Below are 24,122 nucleotides of genomic sequence, written 5' to 3'. Positions count from 1 at the left end.
TAATGAAAAGAGACAAATTAAAGAGACTAATGAAAAGAGACTAATGAAAAGAGACTAATGAAAAGAGAGACAAATGAAAGAGACTAATGAAAAGAGACTAATGAAAAGAGACTAATGAAAGAGACTAATGAAAAGAGACTAATGAAAAGAGACAAATGAAAGAGACTAATGAAAAGAGACCAATGAAAGAGACTAATGAAAAGAGACTAATGAAAAGAGACTAATGAAAAGAGACAAATGAAAAGAGACAAATGAAAAGAGACAAATGAAAGAGACTAATGAAAAGAGACTAATGAAAAGAGACTAATGAAAAGAGACTAATGAAAAGAGACTAATGAAAGAGACTAATGAAAAGAGACAAATGAAAGAGACTAATGAAAAGAGACTAATGAAAAGAGACTAATGAAAAGAGACAAATGAAAGAGACTAATGAAAAGAGACAAATGAAAGAGACTAATGAAAAGAGAGACTAATGAAAAGAGACTAATGAAAAGAGAGACAAATGAAAGAGACTAATGAAAAGAGACAAATGAAAAGAGAGACAAATGAAAGAGACAAATGAAAGAGACTAATGAAAAGAGAGACAAATGAAAGAGAGACAAATGAGAGTGAAATGGAAAGAGAAATGAAAGTCTTTCAAAAAGCACCAAGTCTTACATTCATATCCTCTTCATGTAACCCACTTCTACAGTTTGATTCATTGCAGAGCTGGTGCTCAAGCATACTGTCTCAATCAATCAATATCTTTCAAGAGGACATGTAAGCACCAGAAAGTCAGAATCCAAGTTCCTCATAGAAAGCAAAATTATGTTGCTAATTTTTCTCAAGTCAAAGTACAAGCAATTATCCCACCTTGTATTTTGTGTTTCCGTCACACCTGTTGTGACTTTTTATGCAACAGGACAGTACTTTATCGCATAAAAACAGTTGGATGGAAACATGGCTAATGACGCCAATATGTCTCTGGACAACGTATCCAACGACAGTCACCAAAAGATCCTCTCAGAAGTCTGCTGGTCGTATCATCATGGTGGTAGCACGGAGAGAGTAACTAGACCCTTTGAAGTAGTGCCACCTGATCCCATTCAGTTTACCCATGTTCTGACCAAGACTGTAGTACATCCCGTTCAGGTTCGATGGTCCACAGGCATCGAACCACCAACCTGAAGGCATAGAGAGAAAGGCAGAGAGAAACAAAGAAAATAGATTTTAAGTCATAACTGTGTGACCTCCCTGTAACCTCAGATGATCTCTGGATAGCTTTGTTGCAACGCCAAGTAGTCAACACTAGAGCAGACTCCAGCACTCCTCTCTTTGGATAGCTTTGCCCCATTCTGACCTCTGACTTTTCATTACAGGTGAGAGCGGAGTATGGGGGGGGGGTTGGGAAATGCTGGTCTAGACATTGATAAGAGGATAAAGACGTATGTTTGTCATGTATTTTCTGATGTACATTCTGTATCTAAATCCTGATGAGATTGTAGCTTCTCATTCTTAATAGGAATTTCACTCTCATTTTGATTTATTCTGCTGGCCAGTTCCCTGGACTTCTAAACCAGCTATGGCATGTGTCCATCATTGTGTAAAATGCTAAGGGCTGCCACCTGGCTTCACCAGCTGAGATACCATTCTCTGCTTTGATGTGTCAGTAACAGTGCTGAATACATACCAACTGGCTCTGGCCTGCTCTGTAGTTCTTCTAGACCGGAGATAAAGTGGGTGAGGGTGACAGGGAGGTCAATGGGTTGAAAATGTTTTACCAAAATGACAAATGCTTCACCTAGCATAGTCTGGGTGGGTGGTTGTTGTTGTCTTATAGCTTCTACTTATCCAATCATTTCAGTTCTACAGGAGTACATACAGAGTGCATGTGTTTAGGGGTTAATGTGGACTTTAACCTCAGACATACCCCCGGTGAGCATGAGAGCACATTTGCAGATGCAGTTGTCGTTGTCCATATCCTCGGTACTGAAGTCTGCTCCGTTGATGACCAGGCTGCTCTGTCTGCCTGCCGTTCCACTGTGACTCTTCAGGAACAGCCTGACACAGTCGCCAGGGAAACACAGAAGGAAATAAAGCAGAAACACAATGCTAGTGTCCTTTAGCTGCTGCAGAATGCTTTGTTCTTGTTGTCACTGTGTGCACGCTGGAGGACAGAGATTCACCACCACGCTGTTCTTCTAATCGAAATAATATGTACCTCCCCTTGCAACCTGGTCTCAGAGCATTTCATATTATTCTGTACATAAATCCGAGACACTCCATTTAATATTATGTTTCGTTTCGTATGGTTACATGAGACAGATTGTTACTTAAGGCAAAAATGTACCTCCCCTTGTTCTCACTGTGTGAACGTTTGAGGACATAAATTCACCACCACACTGTTCATCTAATCTACTACAAAGAATATGTACCCTTGCAAATAAGTGTCTTTGAAATTCTCGTACGCTATATTAAAACCCAATCACACCTGTTGCTTTCATAAAGAAAATCCTGGTTTATGAGGACATTGTCGATTTCCTCGTTTCTCTCAAGCCGTATGTGTACTTCCTTGTGAACCCTTTGCACTCCATCCTCCTGCATTGTTTGTCCCTATCTACTGTACTGCATGTCAAGCAGCAGCAGCTTCAACTGTGGTTTATGAGTCTGACATCTTTGAGGTCTTGCCAGAACCAGGTGATGGATAATTCAAGGAAGAGAAAGGCCCTATTCTTAGTCAGTGGTCTTGTATACTATGTCTATGTTGAATACTGTGTTTATGTTGAATACTGTGTCTATGTTGAATACTGTGTCTATGTTAGACCATCATAGATACAGTACAACAGTCACTTTGAGAGGGTTGATTAGTTCAACATATCAGCCCTCACAGCACGAAACCACATTTTCTATGATCTTAACGTATTTAACAACATTGTTCAATTAATTCATCTATTACACGAATATGAATGACACAGATAATGAAAGAAATTAATACATATCACAATTGAACTTGACCTGAACACTGGTGTTCATCAATTATAATGTATCTATTTATCTGTGGTCCTCTGTGTGGTCATATATCTGACCCATCAAAGTGTCAGGCTGATCGTTAATGTGGCTTGGCTGCTATGTTGACCAGGTGTTTCGCTCCTGTACAGTGACTCTGTGTCACATTAAGTACTGTAGTTATGGAAGGCAGCCTGGCTCTCTGAAACCCAGTGTGTCTGAAGAGCTGCAAAGTTGCTTAGGAGCCATGAACAGGGCGACCATGTCTATCAACGACATCTTGCTATCAGTATTCTTATGTATTGTTGGATACTACTGCACTGTTGGAGCTAGGAACACAAGCATTTAGTCAGGTATTACTGTACTGTTGGAGCTAGGAACACAAGTATTTAGTTAGGTATTACTGTACTGTTGGAGCTAGGAACACAAGCATTTAGCTAGGTATTACTGCACTGTTGGAGCTAGGAACACAAGCATTTAGTCAGGTATTACTGTACTGTTGGAGCTAGGAACACAAGTATTTAGTTAGGTATTACTGTACTGTTGGAGCTAGGAACACCAGCATTTAGCTAGGTATTACTGCACTGTTGGAGCTAGGAACACCAGCATTTAGCTAGGTGTTACTGCACTGTTGGAGCTAGGAACACCAGCATTTAGCTAGGTATTACTGCACTGTTGAAGCTAGGAACACCAGCATTTAGCTAGGTATTACTGCACTGTTGAAGCTAGGAACACCAGCATTTAGCTAGGTATTACTGCATTGTTGGAGCTAGGAACACAAGCCTTGTGTACACAACCAGTAACATTTTATTGGATTTGAGCTGTAGGCCCATTTAATGCCACACTCCATAGAATAGCTTTCCTTTTAAAGGCTGTGATCTTCCTCTATAAGCCATGTTTAAAATAATGGTCATTATTTACATTCATTCCCAATAACGGATTACACAGTATATACTGACTGCTATGTACTGTAAATTACTTTTCAATTTCCACTGATGGACTCTGTTTACTCTCCTTCTCAATACTACTCAAGAGTTACTCTAATAGCTCTTTGTACATCCTTCCATCCTTCCTTGTTTTTAACTGGTTAGTAAAAATGTGAGCCAGGTAAACAAATAAATGGTACAAGTGTGCTCGTTTGTGTGATCACACGTCCATGTGTGGGTGAACTAAATCAGATTGAGACAAAGCTTGCTGGTTATCATTCTAGGAAATATAATAATTCCCTTTTACGATCTTACATTTTATTTAGTTAGTAATGGCATTGTGAAATGAGGCAGAGCCTCTCTTTCCCTAAGAAGCTGTGTGACAATAGTTTGTTTTGGACCATCTCCATGACAAGTATTACAAAATGGCAATGAAATAAGAATCTAGAGACCAAAATTGATTCCATTCCAGAACTCAAAAAGATTTTCCAGTATGTTTTTGAAGAGACAATAAATGAAAAAGTAAGGGTTATGATCTACTGAACTCCTAGAAGCCTCAATCAGACAAAGAAGTCAAGCAAAGTGAAAAATGTATACATTAATTGATTACAAATCATGATCAGAGTCACCAGTGCCTCACCATCGTTACTGTGATGGAAATACAACACCAAGCACATCATTGTCAGTGATAGAACAAAGTCCAATATCTCATTCCCACTTCATTAAAATATACTGCAGGTCCTCAAGCAAGTAAAGGCAACCACAGTTGAGTAGTTGAGTGACTATTTAAGTAGGAATGTGGGCGTATTTAGTGGGGACTGTCCTATGATCCTAAAAACTGTACTGTAGGTACGATACAATGCGCTGAGATACAACAAAACTTAATTTCCTCCACTTAGGGTACATACAGATGTAGGATCTTAATTTGAGCCAGTTTGCTAGAGCAGGAATATAATCCTGCAGCAACAGGAAATCAGAATTATGTGGATTTTAATTAATGGACATTAATGTCGGGGTTGAAAAATTTTTCTTTAGGGCAAATCAAGTCTGAGTTTTCAAAGTGGAAATTACAAACTTTAGAAGCTTTTTTAAAACTCAAATACACCACAAGTTAGCATTTCCTTCGGTGCAGGAAAATTCTCAGCAACAAAAGAGTGATCAAATTAAGATCCTACATCTGTAGCTGATATCAGCACTCCTACTGTGAGACTCTTTAAGAATATGGCCCAGAACACATTGCTGGTATCCTACCTGTAATTCTGCTTCTCGCTGCCGATGTAGAAACGGTCATAGTGGGAGAAGGCCTGCTGTCCGTCCCAGTCGGTCACTTCCACCCTCAGGTTGTAGGGCCTCTGACTGGTCAGCAGGAACACAAACTCATTCCCCAGCCAGTGTTCTCCATACAGACTCCCAAAGCCCTGCAACAACACAACAGCACAGGAACACTTGTGTACGTAAGCCTTGTCTTCTGTTTCTGTAGTGTAAGGCAGCTTGATGTACAAATACACCCCTTGGACAGGACACTAGTCTGTCGCAGGGCCTTGTCCCAGCAACACATGGTGCTATAGAAAAATAATGAATGTCATATCGGGTTCTTCTACAGGGACAAGATCACAAACCCTATATGGTTCTAGGTAGAACCTTTTTACTTAAGACTGGTAGAGGGATGTTCTACTCAGTCAATATTCTCTTTTTTTAAAGGAATTCTGTTCGGTGTTTTACTCTTTTTTTGACAGTGGTGAATTGAGGGAGACAGACAGATGAGTAGATAAAGATATATTTATTTACCTAGGCAAGTCAGTTAAGAACAAACTCTTATTTACAATGATGGCCTAGGAGTGGGTTAACTGCCTTGTTCAGGGGCAGAATGACAGATTTTTACCTTGTCAGCTTAGGGATTTGATCCACCAACCTTTCGGTTACTGGCCCCCCGCTCTAACCACTAGGCTACCTGCCACCCCTATATATATATATACTGCTCAAAAAAATAAAGGGAACACTTAAACAACACATCCTAGATCTGAATGAAATAATAATCTTATTAAATACTTTTTTCTTTACATAGTTGAATGTACTGACAACAAAATCACACAAAAAACGCTGTGGACAACGTTCTGCTGCCTGCAACATCCTCCGGCATGACCGGTTTGGCGGTGGGTCAGTCATGGTGTGGGGTGGCATTTCTTTGGGGGGCCGCACAGCCCTCCATGTGCTCGCCAGAGGTAGCCTGACTGCCATTAGGTACCGAGATGAGATCCTCAGACCCCTTGTGAGACCATATGCTGGTGCGGTTGGCCCTGGGTTCCTCCTAATGCAAGACAATGCTAGACCTCATGTGGCTGGAGTGTGTCAGCAGTTCCTGCAAGAGGAAGGCATTGATGCTATGGACCGCCCGTTCCCCAGACCTGAATCCAATTGAGCACATCTGGGACATCATGTCTCGCTCCATCCACCAACGCCACGTTGCACCACAGACTGTCCAGGAGTTGGCGGATGCTTTAGTCCAGGTCTGGGAGGAGATCCCTCGGGAGACCATCCGCCACCCCATCAGGAGCATGCCCAGGCATTGTAGGGAGGTCATACAGGTACGTGGAGGCCACACACACTACTGAGCCTCATTTTGACTTGTTTTAAGGACATTACATCAAAGTTGGATCAGCCTGTAGTGTGGTTTTCCACTTTAATTTTGAGTGTGACTCCAAATCCAGACCTCCATGGGTTGATAAATTGGATTTCCATTGATTATTTTTGTGTGATTTTGTTGTCAGCACATTCAACTATGTAAAGAAAAAAGTATTTAATAAGATTATTTCTTTCATTCAGATCTAGGATGTGTTGTTTAAGTGTTCCCTTTATTTTTTTGAGCAGTATATATATATATATATATATATATATATATATATATATATATATAGAGAGAGAGAGACATAGATATATAGAGATAGATATAGCCTCCAGTATTTATGCTGCAATAGTTTGTGTCGGGGGGCTAGGATCAGTCTGTTATATCTGGAGTATTTCTCCTGTCTTATCTGATGTCCTGTGTAGGAATGCTCCCTTTAACTCTTTTTCTTTCTTTTCTCTCTTCTCTCGGAGGACCTGAGCCCTAGGACCATGCCTCAGGACTACCTGGCCTGATGACTCCTTGCTGTCCCCAGTCCACCTGCTGTCCCCAGTCCACCTGCTGCTGCTCCAGTTTCAACTGTTCTGCCTGCGGCTATGGAACCCTGACTTGTTCACTGGACATGCTACCTTGTCCTGGACCTGCTGTTTTCGACTCTCTCTCTCTACCGCACCTGCTGTCTCTAACTCTGAATGATCGGCTATGAAAAGCCAACTGACATTTACTCCTGAGGTGCTGACCTGTTGCACCCTCTACAACCACTGTGATTATTATTATTTGACCCTGCTGGTCATCTATGAACTTTTGAACATCTTGGCCATGTACTGTTATAATCTCCACCCGGCACAGCCAGAAGTGGACTGGCCACCCTTCAGAGCCTGGTTCCTCTCTGGGTTTCTTCCTAGGTTCTGGCCTTTCTAGGGAGTTTTTTCCTAGCCACCGTGCTTCTACATCTGCAGTGCTTGCTGTTTGGGGTTTTAGGCTGGGTTTCTGTATAGCACTTTGTCACATCGGCTGATGTAGAAAGGGCTTTATAAATACATGTGATTGATTGATAAAGAGATAGAGATTTAGATATAGACAGAGAGAGATATCGATATAGAGAGATAGGTTGGATTCTGCAGCACCAGTACTAGACCAGACCTTGGAATTAATCTTTCTTTACCAGAGACATTTTACAATATATCAACATTTGAATGGTGATCTAAGCACACCATGTTTAGACTCAACTTAAACAGTTTCCTCTCTCCTGTCATTTTCTCTCAGAAGTGTTCAATCAGAGGCCATCAGTGTCATTATGAAACACTCCCAAAAGAGGGGTCACCGAGCAAACACATACCCGTTGTATGCCAGCGTCTTTGCCAGGCTATACTCCACACTTCCTTAGCCCCTGACTGGAGGACAGTCCTCTCTCGCTCAGCCCAGAGGCCGAGGCCTTTTTAGCCACAGGGCTCTGTCAAGGCCTAATGGGGCTGGCAGTGGCAACACAGTGGATTCGTCCAAAATGGCCCATATTAATTTTAAAGTACAATACTTTTGACCAGGGCCCATAGGGCACCCTATTTCCCCACATGTCACCCTATTTCCTCATAGGGCTCTGGTCAAAAGTAGTGCACTATATAGGGAATAGGGTGCCACTTGGGATGCACAAAGTCTGTTTTGTGCTATGTGTTTGTACTTGCTCCTTTTTCTGTTGTAGTTTGACATATACATTCATATGGTGGAATGTTGTGCAATGTAGAGATTCATATTTTCCCAAAAATCTATCAAGTTTCAATACCGGGAATAATTCCTATTTATCCCGAGAGTCCTGGGAAATACTGCAAAAATCAGAAGTGCCCTTTTAAAACCAAGATGGTCACTATGCTAGGGTTCTCCCCAAATAAGAGGGGTGCTGTGCCACCTTGTCGGCTTGGCTGCACCACTATGGAAAGATTTCAGAGCAAATGAAATGTAAATTTAGTCATGATAGTTATTCTATCTTTGATCGCCAGAGCATTTCAGAAGTAGCCCCACAGAGAGCTCTGAGTATAGCGTTGTTTCTTTGTAACAGCAGTCAAACAAAAGTCAAATGACCAAAGTTGCTAAACTTGTTAGATAACCTCCTTCAACGATGACAGAATATCTCCCATATTTGGTTAAATCAAGTTGATGATTATACAGAAAGCAGGTCAGCTCATGAATAATGGGGAGAGGAAGTGGAAATAGTTGAAATATCAAGGTATCTTAATGAGGACTGTTTACACTGCTATATATTCCTCTGTTCCCCCCCATGTCTTTGTGTGGAAATGTTTTGTGTTACGTGTTTTATGTGATGCGCCAGGCTGGTTTTCCATGATCCGTGTTTATTTCATGAAGTATGTTTCTTTGGTAAACTATAGCTTTTGTGACTGTTTTCGCACTTTTGCCATTTTTGCTGGAGGTTTTGACGCAGTTGCGTCCGTCTGTTGTTTGCTCCTGCCTAAATAAAGTGTGCTCCAGTTCACAACTCTCTGCTCTCCTGCACCTGACTTCGCTACCAGTACGCACACCCATGACACACACGCTCTTTAATAGGCTGTACTGTGTGCAGTCCAGCGTGATCGGCAGTGCCAATTATGCGTGCGCTTTGAATTTATGGCGACTTTGTGTCAAATATGCTACACTAAAGGATTCCATGTGACAACCGGTTTGGATAATGTCCAATAAATGTTTTTGTTAATCTATTGCTGAGGGATTTCATTAGTGCAGACATTGGGGAATTTTATTGTAATTTCCCGGGTCTTGTCATGTATTTTGGGGGGTAAACGTGAAGAGTGTTCCCGGTACAGTCCCAGGATCCCGATTACCCATGTTAATCCCTGGTGCTATGTATTCACCAACATCAGAAGAACGCTGTGAGGATATCCCACCCTGTCCTCCTCACCATCTTGTACTCCTTCCATGTCCTCTGGAAGTCCATGGTTCCATCTTTTCTCCTCTGAATGACGGACCATCCTCCCCCTGCTGCCTCCATGTTACAGTAAACCTACAGAGAGGGAGAGAGAGAGAGACAGAAAGACAGTGACATGAGTAGTTTACACACTACTCTCACACATGCAGTGCATATCATGACAATAAAGACTGTTTCCTGTAAAAGGAGTGACTCCTGTAGATGAGGCTCCCTGGTCCTTAGTTTTGTTTACCATGGTCAGGCCACAATGACGGAATGTGTCCTAAGCCCAGGGACGTAGCTCAGTGTAACCATGGACACTGACAGCAGCACAGCTGATAATGGACAGCAACACACTGTTGCCAGTCAGCCATCTGCGGCTTGGCAGGACAATACTGAGGAGGAGGACATCTGCTGTGTCGCTGTGCTGAAGAGGCCAGCCAAGAGTATTTCCAGCTCCAGCATATCACCCAGCCAGCCAGCCAATACCTGACATATTCCTGGGATATTGTTATTGAATCTTTTGGCAACCGGCTTTAGAGTACCGTATATTAATTGCTGCCACTTCACTTGCAAGTAAACTAAAGTAGGTTACAGTCAAAAAAAGTGCAGCCGTTTATTTTTTGTCTGTTTTTGCTGTTTCCATGCAGAGGTAAAGCCAGGCCTGCATATATCATCTAATATATGCCTCTATATTACACATTCTGCTAATAGAATTAGATAATAGATAATATCAAGTTTTCCGTACCTTTTTGGTCTCCTGTGTGTTGATGTGAATAGTATATACTCCACTGTTGTTGAAGCCAGCTTGAAAGATTTCAGAGCAGTCCCAATACTTTCTCTCCTCATGAGATGAATCTCTCTGCTTAAAGGCAAGGTTGCTGTTTGGGACCACTGTTTAAATAGATATTTAAATAAGAACAAACACATTATCAGCTAGGCTCCAATTTGAATGCATCCAAAATCCTTTGTAATCAACAGCCCAGACTGGGTCAGTTCCTATTAGAACAGGTTCTTATGTAATCAACAGCCCAGACTGGGTCAGTTGCTATTAGAACAGGTTATTATGTAATCAACAGCCCAAACTGGGTCAGTTCCTATTAGAACAGGTTCTTATGTAATCAACAGCCCAGACTGGGTTAGTTCCTATTAGAACATGTTCTTATGTAATCAACCGCCCAAACTGGGTCAGTTCCTATTAGAACAGGTTCTTATGTAATCAACAGCCCAGACTGGGTTAGTTCCTATTAGAACAGGTTCTTATGTAATCAACCTCCCAAACTGGGTCAGTTCCTATTAGAACAGGTTCTTATGTAATCAACAGCCCAAACTGGGTCAGTTACTATTAGAATAGGTTCTTATGTTTTGGAATGCATTTTCTTATGATCTTAGAACACGTGGACATTTAAATTAAGGCCGGTCCGGACCAGGTTTCAACCTATTTTCAACGTCCATGGACGTCAGCCGGTGCTCACTGGGTTAGTCCAGCCTTCTTAGTCCATTTATAGGCTTTATCTGTGCCCAGAGAATATCTTGTCTAAACCTGTGAACATTTGGCACAATATATCCTCCAGTACCTCTGTTGTATTTAACCGTACCTAGAGTTTTTAAAGCCAACTCCTTCTTCCTGCAAATAATTACTATCTATGCTATGATATTTATACCCCAGAGTATATTATACTTTCTGTAACAGGAAACATTGGCCCCAGTATCCATCCAGTACCTCCAGACCCTCTGTCCTTAGAGCAGAGCTTCAGCAGACTGTTGACGGTGTCAGTGAGCTGCTGTTGTTGGCTAAGCAGGATACTGTTGTTGCCAGTGGCCTGGTCCAGATGGGTCTGTAGCTCTGTGATCACACTGTTCTGTCTGGCTACCATCTGCTGCAGGCTGGACCTCTCCTCCTGTAAGGTGGCCAGCTCCTCATGGTGCCCAGACTCCAGCTCCTGCATCTTCTGCTCCAAGAGCCTGATCAATACAAGTGATTTGAAAATCAGTTGATCAGTCAGTCAGCCAATAAATCAAGACAGAACTGTTCATGGGAAGAAAATCATTCATGTTGATTTGACCTGTTCTTGTCGTGTAGCTTGCTGATCTCTGTAGATTGGTGGAGGAGCTGGGTCTCCAGTTTGTTGGTGGACAGAGAGTTCTCCAGGAGCTGAATCTCCAGCCTGGAGGTCTGATTCAACACCTGTCCATCAGGAAGCTGTTACTATCATTCATATTCACGCAGTCAAGTGTATAGACATCTATATAGGCTAAAAGTGGCACCATGTATTTAATGTACTTCATAGGCCTATTCATCCAATCAAATGAGGATAATTGCTGAGTAGGCTACATGATTAAATAGTAAATGTTACTGATATCATAACATGCACTTGAATGTTCTTTGGAGAGGGATATTTGTATATGATTCATACTGCACCTGGATCTCTACGTCTGTCAGTTTCCGTGTGTGCTGGGCAGTCTGGGTCAGGAGGTTGGTGCCTAGATCCAAGATGGCAGCTGTGTGGTTGTGGACAGCACTCTGCTGTAGCTGAGCCATCTCCACATTCAGACTGTCCTTCACATATCTCTCAATCTGACACATAAACACAGAGGTATGAAGGGATGTTTAGGGATTTACCTCTCTCGCCAGACTCAGGGTGTTCTGCACACTCACATTTAATTTCTAGGAATGTTCTCCAACTGGCTTAACATTGAACATGTTCTCACATAGTTCAGAGAACGTGAAGAAACAACTTCCTTCTGTGGGAATTTCAGTACTTCAGCATAACGTTTCCTACAGGTTTCCTCTTGGTTCTATTTAAAGTAATGTTCTCAAATTGTTCCAAGAACGTTAAGAAAACTTTCCATAAAAAATAAAAGAAAACTTTTGTAATGTTCAGAGAATGTTATAAAAATGTAATTTAAAAACATACATCCCGTTCTCAGAACGTTAAGAAAACGTTCCATAAAATCGTTCCATTCTCAGCATCAACAAAACTCTATCCTCTGTTTTGTTAAGTGTTTGATCTTAATGAGTGTTTGTTTCCTTTTAAAATGGGGTCTGTTTGAATAGACAAAATGAACAACTGTGAATGCGTAAAAAAACATGACACGCTAGCTCCATACTGGTGGCACAGTGAACTAATTCCATGGATAGACGACAGAAGATGATGCCATGTCACAATAAAAAAGAAATGTGTTGGATGATTAATGCAAACACATTTATAGGATTAGTGTCCGATAGATGAGTTGTCTGACAACGTCATGAAAATGTGCTTTGTTATGATTCTGAACCATCAGATAGCAAGCAACAATGACAAACAATCTGCCATGTGGGCAATCGTAGGTGGCTATTTTCAGCTAGTTTTATCTTGTTCTTGAAACCATGTCGTGTTTTGACTGATTTCATGTCAATGCTTATATGGTTAAAATTAGATAGCTAGTTAACCAACAACTGTAACGATGTATTTGTGCTCATTCTGAAAATGTATTTATGTTTTCAATAAACATTTGAAGACAAAATATAGTTTACATGTCAACAATCTAAGCCAACCCAGTCTGTTTTACCCCATATTTGTGCACGCATTGGTTTTGTTGATCAACAACCAACTGGTCTATCTGTGCTTGCAGTTCAAAAAAGTAAACCCAAAATAAGCTAGTAGTATTATTAAAAGTCTTACTGAAACATGGTGAATGTTTTAAGGAAGTTATTTAAAAAACTCAAAATAACCTATAATATCTGTTTCCAGAACCTCTCTGCAACCTAAAAATAAAAGTTCCCAGAACAGAGACAAAATCTTCTGTTCTCAGAACGTTTGAAAACGTTGTTTTACCGGTCAGGAAACGTGTGGCTTCGTTCCCACAACCAATGTGAAACCAAAAACATACGTTCCCACAACTTCCAAGAAACCAACCATAAATAACCAAATTATATCCAGGGAAGAAAAAGATTGGATATGTATTCATTCCCTTCAGCAATTTTGGATTGAAGGATTTACTGCATCGATATGGTCCTGTCTAAGGATTTCCTTGGCCCCTGGTCAGCTACTTAGGGAGGGATCTTTCAGGGTTGTTGAGTTCAGTCATTTCCTTTTAGTCAACCAGGAGAGATCAGTCATGGGACTGCATCTGTATGTTTTCTGCCACAGATACATCATGTGGACAGGGCTGAGCTGAAAATGACCTTATCCATCTGAAGTTCACTATCCTAATGATGATTACAATGAGGAGAGGTCTTTCCCAGAAATGTGCTTTTAAAATATATTGTTTTTTTTGTGATAGCTCAGGGTCATTCAGTGATTCATTGAAGTTTAGAGTTTTCCTGTTACTCCGGCTTTTAAGCCATGGCCTTTTCAGTTCATGTGAATCAGTTTAGCCTTGGACAGCTTTTTAAACTATGTATTTTCAAAAATGTACACTTTGGAAATTACAGTTATGTAGTCACAATGGTATATGAAATATTTACATTGCAAAGTTAGAATTTCATGTCTCACTTTATCCCTGATTTAACGTAACAGATCACCCTAAGTATGATTTTCAACTTGAGAATGTCTACTTTGTGGCTAGATTCCCTCTGCACAGACAGAAGAAAGGCCTGGTCTCTATGACACTTACTGAAAGATTCCCTCTGCACAGAGGAAAGGCCTGGTCTCTATGACACTTACTGAAAGATTCCCTCTGCACAGACAGAAGAAAGGCCTGGTCTCTATGACACTTACTGAAAGATTCCCTCTGCACAGAGGAAAGGCCTGGTCTCTATGACACTTACTGAAAGGGCAGTGTCAGACTGTTTATTTCTGCTGCTATGTGGTCTGAGCAGCTTCCCACGAAGACAGTTGAATAGTCGGCTAATGGAATCATTCAGGAGTTAATTAATCTGTAAGATCAGAGTGCATTAAGATGCCAATGTCAATGCAGAGGAAAGGAAGAGAAGGTCTAGTGCACTGTACACATGTTGAGCAGGATAAAACGTGTCAACTGGCAGTCTCCTTATTACAATGTCCAGAGTCCTCAAATAATCACACACTACATTAGACATAAGAAACCCAGAGGAATAGTTGCAGGGCCGGATTACCACATTAGGGGCCCCGGGGCACCTACCAAATATACAGTACCAGTCAAAAGTTTGGACACACCTACTCATTCAAGGGTATTTCATTATTTTTACTATTTTTTACATTGTAGAATAATAGTGAAGACATCAAAACTATGAAATAACACAAATGGAATCTTACAGTAACCAAAAACGTGTTAAACAAATATATTTTATATTTGAGATTCTTCAAAGTAACCACCCTTTGCCTTGATGATAGCTTTGCACTCTTGGCATTCTCAGTTGGTTTGAGGTCAGGTGATTCTGGAGGCCAGGTCATCTGATGCAGCACTCCATCACTCTCCGTCTTCGTCAAATAGCCCTTACACAGCCTGGAGATGTGTTTTGGTCATTGTCCTGTTGAAAAACAAATGATAGTCCCACTAAGCGCAAACCAGATGGGATGGTGTATCGCTGCAGAATGCTGTGGTAGCCATGCTGGTTAAGAATGCTTTGAATTCTAAATAAATCACAGACAGTGTCACCAGCAAAGCACCCCCACACCATCACACCTCCTCCTCCCTTTTTCACAGTGGGAACCACAAATGCTGAGATCATCTGTTCACCTACTCTGATTCTCACAACAACACAGTGGTTGGAACCAAAAATATAACATTTTTACTCATCAGACCAAAGGACAGATTTCCACCGGTCTGATGTCCATTGCTCTTGTTTCTTGGCCCAAGCAAGTCTCTTCTTCTTATTGGTGTCCTTTAGTAGTGGTTTCTTTGCAGCAATTCAACCATGAAGGCTTGATTCACGCATTCTCCTATGAACAGTTGATGTTGAGATGTGTCTGTAACTTGAACTCTGTGAAGCATTTATTTGGGCTGCAATCTGAGGTGCAGTTAACTCTAATGAACTTATCCTCTGCAGCAGAGGTAACTCTGGGTCTTCCTATCCTGTGGCGGTCCTCATGGCAGCCAGTTTCATCATAGCGCTTGATGGTTTATGCGACTGCACTTGAAGAAACATTCAACGTTCTTGACATTTTCCGGAATGACTAACCTTCATGTCTTAAAGTAATGATGGACTGTCATTTCTCTTTGCTTATTTGAGCTGTTCTTGCCATAATATGGACTTGGTATTTTACCAATAGGGCAAAACATTTTGTACCTTTATTTAACTAGGCAAGTCAGTTAAGAACAAATTCTTATTTACAATGACAGCCTAGGAACAGTGGGTTAACTGCCTTGCTCAAGGGCAGAACAACAGATTTTTACCTTGTCAGCTCGGGGATTCAATCTAGCAACCTTTCGTTTAATGGCCCAATGCTCGAACCACTAGGCTACCTGCCGCCCCAATCTTCTGTATACCAACCATACCTTGTCACAACACAACTGATTGGCTCAAATGCATTAAGGAAAGAAATTCCACAAATTAACTTTTAACAAGGCACACCTGTTAATTGAAATGCATTCCATGTGACTACTTCATGAAGCTGGTTGAGAGAATGCCAAGATTTTGCAAAGCTGTCATGTCAAAGAGTGACTGCTTTGAAGAATCTCAAATATAAAAGAACACCTTTTCGGTTACTACATGACTCCATATTTATTTTTTATTTTTTTATTTTTTTTAAACGTTTATTTAACCAGGCAAGTCAGTTAAGAACAAATTCTTATTTTCAATGACGGCCTAGGAACAGTGGGTTAACTGCCTTGTTTAGGGGCAGAACGACAGATTTGTACCTTGTCAGTTTGGGGATTCGAACTTGCAACCTTTCGGTTACTAGCCCAACGCTCTAACCACTAGTTACTTCATAGTTTTTATGTCTTCACTATTATTCTACAATGTAGAAAATAGTAACAAAAAATAAAGAAAAAACCTGGAATTAGTAGGTGTGTCAACTTTTGACTGGTACTGTATATCATTTTTTATTATTAGTTTTGGGAAAACAAATTTATTTTAGGAAAACAGCTAACGTCCTGCATTTCAACAAATTTTGCCATGGGGCAGAGTGTAAAATGTGCAGTTTTATAATTCTATTCTACACATTTTTCCATGGGGTGGAGAGAAAGATGTCGTCTTTTCTAGCTCATCTCATGCTAGTCTTCACATTTTGCCATGAAGCTGAGAGAAAATGTTGCCGTTTTAAATTGAATTTCCTGCAATTCTACACACTTTGCCATTGCCTCTAGTGGGTCAGGGGCCCCAGGGCACTTGCCCTGCGTGCCCATTAGGTATCCAGCCCTGAGTAGTTGTAATCGACACAAGATAACCAGAATGAATTTTGAGGAAAGTCTTTACGTGTCATTTTGTTGGTTGGCAATGTATGCAGCATACAGAATACTTTCACACAATCAACCCCTCTAAGATTGTATTATCTTGGAACATATTATGGGAAATCTGGAGTTTACATAGAGGTCCTTTAGCATGTGGCCATGAGCTATCATATGTCAATGTTTATGGCTTTTGATTAAAGAATTAAACGACGGCTATCTACAACACTTGCTATCTTATTCATTAGCATTTATGTTATGTTATGTTCATATATCATAAACACTCTTCCAAACCATTGTGGAACAAATTGGTGCCAAACACGAACAGTTCATTCAGTTTAACCTATGTTAGAAACTCTCACATGAGGAAAATATATAACCTCAGTACCACACTATAGCGTTCATTTAATCAATCAAAGAGGAAAACACATTACCTCAGTACCACACTATAGCATTAATTTAATCAAAGAGGAAAACACATTACCTCAGTACCACACTATAGCGTTAATTTAATCAAGAGAAAAACACATTACCTCAGTACCACACTATAGCGTTAATTTAATCAAGAGAAAAACACATTACCTCAGTACCACACTATAGCGTTCATTTACTCAATCAAAGAGGAAAAACACATTACATCAGTACCACACTATAGTGTTCATTTAATCAATCAAAGAGGAAAACACATTACCTCAGTACCACACTATAGTGTTCATTTACTCAATCAAAGAGGAAAAACACATTACATCAGTACCACACTATAGTGTTCATTTAATCAATCAAAGAGGAAAACACATTACCTCAGTACCACACTATAGCATTAATTTAATCAAAGAGGAAAACACATTACCTCAGTGCCACACTATAGCGTTGATTTAATCAAAGAAGAAAACACATTACCTCAGTACCACACTATAGCGTTCATTTAATCAAAGAAGAAAACACATTACCTCAGTGCCACACTATAGCGTTCATTTAATCAAAGAAGAAAACACATTACCTCAGTACCACACTATAGCGTTCATTTAATCAAAGAAGAAAACACATTACCTCAGTGCCACACTATAGCGTTCATTTAATCAAAGAAGAAAACACATTACCTCAGTACCACACTATAGCGTTCATTTAATCAAAGAAGAAAACACATTACCTCAGTACCACACTATAGCGTTCATTTAATCAAAGAAGAAAACACATTACCTCAGTACCACACTATAGCATTAATTTAATCAAAGAGGAAAACACATTACCTCAGTGCCACACTATAGCGTTCATTTAATCAAAGAAGAAAACACATTACCTCAGTACCACACTATAGCGTTCATTTAATCAAAGAAGAAAACACATTACCTCAGTACCACGCTATAGCGTTCATTTAATCAAAGAAGAAAACACATTACCTCAGTACCACACTATAGCGTTCATTTAATCAAAGAGAAAAACACATTACCTCAGTGCCACACTATAGCGTTAATTTAATCAAAGAGGAAAACACATTACCTCAGTGCCACACTATAGCGTTCATTTAATCAATCAAAGAGGAAAACACATTACCTCAGTACCACACTATAGCGTTCATTTAATCAATCAAAGAGAAAAACACATTACCTAAGTACCACACTAAAGCGTTCATTTAATCAAAGAGAAAAACACATTACATCAGGACCACACTATAGCGTTCATTTAATCAAAGAATGGCCATGGAGAGTAACAGTGAAACTGATATCCCGCAAATACACTGAGGTTGTAGTTCTGTGAAAAGCATGGCCCCACATAAAAAATATATTATTGTTGCTTTCTTAACTGTCAACTGATCTCCTGGCCGTTTTCAGATGCACATATCAAAAACATTTGAGGGTGCAGTGAGACGAAGATAGTTTGTCATTTTATATTCACTGCATGTATGCAGGGTTCCAAGTGCTCACTCTTAAGCATAGCCTGTATTAAATGTATGACAGTGTTTTTAAATTATACCAAATGCAATTACCAAACACAGCACTGGTAATAATGAAGTGGTACTCTGTTACTACTGAAGGGGCCTTGTTCTCCCTGACAGAATCATCTCTGGTATTCCTTGGAATGTGAATGCTGCTGGCCTAGGTCCCGGTGGGTCAGGGAACAGACAGACAGACAGACAGACAGACAGACAGACAGACAGACAGACAGACAGACAGACAGACAGACAGACAGACAGACAGACAGACAGACAGACAGACAGACAGACAGACAGACAGACAGAGCACTGCCTAACGCTGAGCCCATTCCTTGAAATTGACTCCCCACCCCCAGCCCTGGAGTGTGAGAGGGTTCAGACAGACAACACAGTGTTTTCTTAAGGACAGCCAGGCCAGCCGGACACACTCAGAACATCACAACCCAGCGACCAAGAGCCACAGCCAGTCTGTCACATTTTACCACGGCCCAGTCAAACAAGTCCCTGCCATCAATCTCTCATCCCTGGGGCTGCAACATAGTCCCTGGGTCCACACACACTGGAACAATAGTCCTTTTGAAATGACAGTGTTTTTAATGAATAATGCGGAGGATATGGTGCATTCCTCACTTATGGGGTAAGAGAGAGATTTTTTAGTATCCTTAAAACCTCTTTGGACTAGGGGGCAGTATTTTCACATCCGGATGAAAACCATGCCCAAAGTAAACTGCCTGCTACTCAGGCCCAGAAGCTAGGATATGCATAGTATTAGTATTTTGTATTAGTATTTTGATAGAAAACACTCTGAAGTTTCTAAAACAGTTTGAATAATGTCTGTGAGTATAACAGAACTGATTTGGCAGGCGAAACCCCGAGCACAATACATCCAGGGAATTTTTTTTTGAGCTCAATCTGTTTTCCATTAGGTTTCTATGGCAATCCCTTTTTAATAGAAATATGCTTGCAGTTCCTATGGCTTCCACTAGATGTCAACAGTCTTTAGAAATTGGTTGATGTTTTTCCTTTGAGAAATTAAGAAGTAGCCCTTTCCTTTCTGAGAGTCAAGCCAAGTGTACTTTTTTGTTTGGGGCGCGCGACCTGGAACTCGCTCCACTTTCATTTTATCCGCTATTGAACACAGTATATTCCGTCTTAAATTTTATCGATTATTTACGTTTTAAAATACCTAAAGTTGGATTAGGAAAGCTGTTTGAAATGTTTGGACAAAGTTTACAGGTAACTTATTAGATAATTTGTAGGCATGTTGGGCGAGTTGGAACCGGTGTTTTTCTGAATCAAACACGCCAAATAAATGGACATTTTGGGTATATAAAGAAACAATTTATCAAACAAAAGGACCATTTGTGATGTTTATGGGACATTTTGAAGTGCCAACAGAAGAAGATCTTCAAAGGTAAGGCATGAATTATATCATTTTTTCTGACTTTTGTGTAGCACCTGCCTGGTTGAAATCTGATTTTCATGTGTTGGTATGCTGGGCGCTGTCCTCAGATAATCACATGGTCTGCTTTTGCCGTAAAGCCTTTTTGAAATCTGACACTGCGGCTGGATTAACAAGAAGTTAATCTTTAAACCGATGTATAACACTTGTATGATTTATGAATTCTTATTATGAGTATTTCTGTTTTTGAATTTTGAATTTGTCAAATCGATCCGGGATTGGCGCGCGAAGCGATCCATAAGAAGTTTTAAGGTTTCTGTTTCTGTTGGGTTGGTGCTCATGTCATTTAGAGCTGTTCGGTGTATGGAGTAATCCAAACAACAGATCTCCCCAAATATACAGTATCTATTGTATACTGTACTATGGGGAGTAAAATGTAGATAGGCTGTAAAGCAATGATGAATTGTACTGGGGTATCTTATATCTTATTGCTCCTGAGTAAACAGAGACAGAGAAAAGAGATGTATCCAGGTGGGACCGAGCCAAATGTTGTCCTATAATAATAATATTCATTATGGCAGGACACATTTGGCTCGGCCCAAATAGTTCATGGGGTTGAAACACACTCAATGCTGATAATGTGCACTTAAAGATGCACTGTGCAGAAATCGTTCCCCCATTTCCTGGTTGCTAAAATTCTAATAGTTTGCCGATCTACCACTTCTTGCTTTCAACGACAATGTCAGATCTATAACTCACATTTCTATGTGAATTTTGTCGGGTCGCCCAAAAAGTTAGATATTGCAGCTTTAATACAGTATAAAACACTACAGATAGATTTAAATGTGATGAAAGGCAGTATACTTTCTAGCTTTGGCAAGATGTTCCACCTCTATATAACTTTGATAACAACAATGGCTAGTGTGTTATAAATGCAATAGCACATAGTTCAGTCTGATAAAAAGCTGATTATTTTGACCTGCACAGCCATGAGACATGGCATGCATTTCCTTCCAGAGTATAGATATCTGATAAAGCTCTGTTTAGACTGAAACATCAGGCTTTAATCTTTATATCAACTATTACTATACTGTATGTGTGGAGAACATGCTCTTACTTTCTGAAGCCACTGTGTGTAGTTGTCCATGACGTGCTCCAGGTGTTGGATTCTCTGGCTGCCCAGAGCCGGGGCCAGTCCTGGGAGCTTGGGCTTTATCAGGGGGGCATCTCCCTGTAGAGTGTTCCCCTGGTACTGGCCCTGTCCCTGGCTGGTGCTGGAGCTGCCGACCCCCTCCACCTCCGTCCAGCACGGCCTGTTCCCCCCAGCGTTCTCTGGTAGCAGGAAGGTATAGGTGCAGGATCCGTGCTGGATAGAGTTGTACTGGCGAGCGTTAGTGTTAGTGCTGGCGCTCATGGACCCGCTGCCAGCTATGTCCCCTGGGCCCCTGGGCAGCTCTTCCAGAGACACAGACACACAGCCCGTCAGTAGCAGCAGAAGGGCAGCCAGAACCAGCCAGATCATGTGGCAGCTGGGCTGGCAGGGCAGGATGTACCACGGCATGGCAGCAGGAAACACAGGCTAACGGTCCTCCTTTATGCCTTCCAACTAGACTGTCTGTCTGTCTGTCTGTCTTCTGTCTCTCTTCACAGCATGTCTTCCTGTCCTGTTGTCAATCAGATGGTTGGGAGGTAGACCGTCGATCCAGAAAGATGGCCGCTTCCCATCAGTAGGAATGGATGAGAAGTCCTCTCAAGTCTCAATGTGGAACTCATCCCAATTCATCACCAGTTGTCTTGTTAGTTGTTGTTGCTGGTCCAGATCCAGGACAGGGATCCACACTACACAGTTGTGTGATGTAGACTACATTGTCAGTCAGTGGAGTGATCTGTGTTGTATCCTCCTCCTCATGGCTGGCTGTATGGAGCGCTGTTCCTCATGTCTGCCTGTCTGTCTGTGGAACGTCCAACTCTGGGCAGGCTCTGTGCCTCCCATACTGAGGGACTGATCGAATGGAATGTGAGAGAGAGAGCGTATGGGGTTGTGTGTGTTTGAGAGAGAGCGAGAGAGAGGTATGAGATTCAGTTCTATTAATATAGTCCTGATTTGAAAACACTTCCACAACACAGGCTTGAATGAATGCCTGGTCCATATATAATGACCCCACAGTCTGTAATTCAGACATATCTACAGAGAGCAGGAGATGGGCTCTCAGACACTCTTTATGTACAATGTCTTCCTTTCATCTTCATTTAATCATGCAATCTTATCTAGCTCTCCCTTATAGGAATGTAAACGTCTCCTATATAGAAAATAAAACGTTGTTTCAATGTATGGAAGGAGGATGGTTTTCTGGGGAAATGAGGGCCAACTCTGAGGGCACGCTCTGTCATCTTTAAAAGAACAAACCGTTTTCGGTTTTAAGGTACCCTGATTTGGTACAACAAGCTTTTTTCAAGTGTTTTGTTAGACAGCGTCGGTAAATTACATTTACATCCAGAAAGTCAATTTAAACATGACATGAACAAAATGGAGAACCCAATAGAATCGTGTCACTGAGCAGACACATTTTGTAGCCTACCATTGTTTACTATGGCATGCCAGATTACATATTTACTTATGAATAACACAAACACAAATTTGTTTGAACATGAAAAGAATGTGAGTGTTTTTCCTAGACCCCTGCTAGACTTTAGGACTGAAGAGGTGTAGGAATCAAACTAAAGACTCCTGCTAGACTTCCGGACTGGAGAGGAGGTGTAGGAATCAAACTAAAGACTCCTGCTAGACTTCAGGACTGGAGAGGAGGTGTAGGAATCAAACTAAAGACTCCTGCTAGACTTCAGGACTGGAGAGGAGGTGTAGGAATCAAACTAAAGACTCCTGCTAGACTTCAGGACTGGAGAGGAGGTGTAGGAATCAAACTAAAGACTCCTGCTAGACTTCAGGACTGGAGAGGAGGTGTAGGAATCAAACTAAAGACTCCTGCTAGACTTCAGGACTGGAGAGGAGGTGTAGGAATCAAACTAAAAACTCCTGCTAGACTTCAGGACTTAAGAGGGGGTGTAGGAATCAAACTAAAGACTCCTGCTAGACTTCAGGACTGAAGAGGAGGTGTAGGAATCAAACTAAAAACTCCTGCTAGACTTCAGGACTGGAGAGGAGGTGTAGGAATCAAACTAAAGACTCCTGCTAGACTTCAGGACTGAAGAGGAGGTGTAGGAATCAATCTAAAGACTCCTGCTAGACTTCAGGACTTAAGAGGGGGTGTAGGAATCAAACTAAAGACTCCTGCTAGACTTCAGGACTGAAGAGGAGGTGTAGGAATCAAACTAAAGACTCCTGCTAGACTTCAGGACTGAAGAGGAGGTGGAGGAATCAAACTAAAGACTCCTGCTAGACTTCAGGACTGAAGAGGAGGTGTAGGAATCAAACTAAAGACTCCTGCTAGACCTCAGGACTGAAGAGGAGGTGTAGGAATCAATCTAAAGACTCCTGCTAGACTTCAGGACTGAAGAGGTGTAGGAATCAAACTAAAGACTCCTGCTAGACTTCAGGGCTGAAGAGGAGGTGTAGGAATCAAACTAAAGACTCCTGCAAGACTTCAGGACTGAAGAGGAGGTGTAGGAATCAAACTAAAGACTCCTGCTAGACTTCAGGACTGAAGAGGAGGTGTAGGAATCAAACTAAAGACTCCTGCTAGACCTCAGGACTGAAGAGGAGAAGTAGGAATCAAACTAAAGACTCCTGCTAGACTTCAGGACTGAAGAGGAGGTGTAGGAATCAATCTAAAGACTCCTGCTAGACTTCAGGACTGAAGAGGAGGTGTAGGAATCAATCTAAAGACTCCTGCTAGACTTCAGGACTGAAGAGGAGGTGTAGGAATCAATCTAATGACTCCTGCTAGACTTCAGGACTGAAGAGGTGTAGGAATCAATCTAAAGACTCCTGCTAGACTTCAGGACTGAAGAGGGGGTGTAGGAATCAAACTAAAGACTCCTGCTAGACTTCAGGACTGAAGAGGAGGTGTAGGAATCAAACTAAAGAC

The 24,122-nt window shown here is 41.1% G+C and overlaps 1 protein-coding gene across 1 annotated transcript; it reads right to left on the bottom strand.

Annotated features, from left to right (window-relative positions):
• Positions 1 to 535: 535 nt before the first annotated feature.
• Positions 536 to 22,099, bottom strand: LOC115176881 (angiopoietin-1). Its single transcript, XM_029737236.1, has 9 exons — positions 21,194 to 22,099; positions 11,868 to 12,023; positions 11,512 to 11,633; positions 11,169 to 11,410; positions 10,194 to 10,339; positions 9,440 to 9,541; positions 5,163 to 5,329; positions 1,910 to 2,040; positions 536 to 1,163 (listed from the first exon to the last, which is right to left on the bottom strand). Exons 1-9 carry the CDS (start codon positions 21,635 to 21,637, stop codon positions 1,003 to 1,005), a joined length of 1,671 nt encoding a protein of 556 aa, XP_029593096.1. The 5' UTR covers positions 21,638 to 22,099; the 3' UTR covers positions 536 to 1,002.
• Positions 22,100 to 24,122: the final 2,023 nt, after the last annotated feature.

This window comes from Salmo trutta, chromosome 37 (genome assembly GCF_901001165.1).
Source record: "Salmo trutta chromosome 37, fSalTru1.1, whole genome shotgun sequence".
Classification (NCBI taxonomy): Eukaryota; Metazoa; Chordata; class Actinopteri; order Salmoniformes; family Salmonidae; genus Salmo; species Salmo trutta.
This window is presented reverse-complemented; position numbering and strand designations above follow the sequence as displayed.

Coding starts and splice junctions, on each gene's coding strand:
- LOC115176881 (XM_029737236.1), bottom strand. CDS start 21,637: ATGCCGTGGTACATCCTGCCCTGCCAGCCCAGCTGCCACATGATCTGG. Junction 11,411..11,511: donor AAGCTACACGACAAGAACAG/GTCAAATCAACA, acceptor TGTATTGATCAG/GCTCTTGGAGCAGAAGATGC. Junction 10,340..11,168: donor TAAGGACAGAGGGTCTGGAG/GTACTGGATGGA, acceptor CTATTTAAACAG/TGGTCCCAAACAGCAACCTT.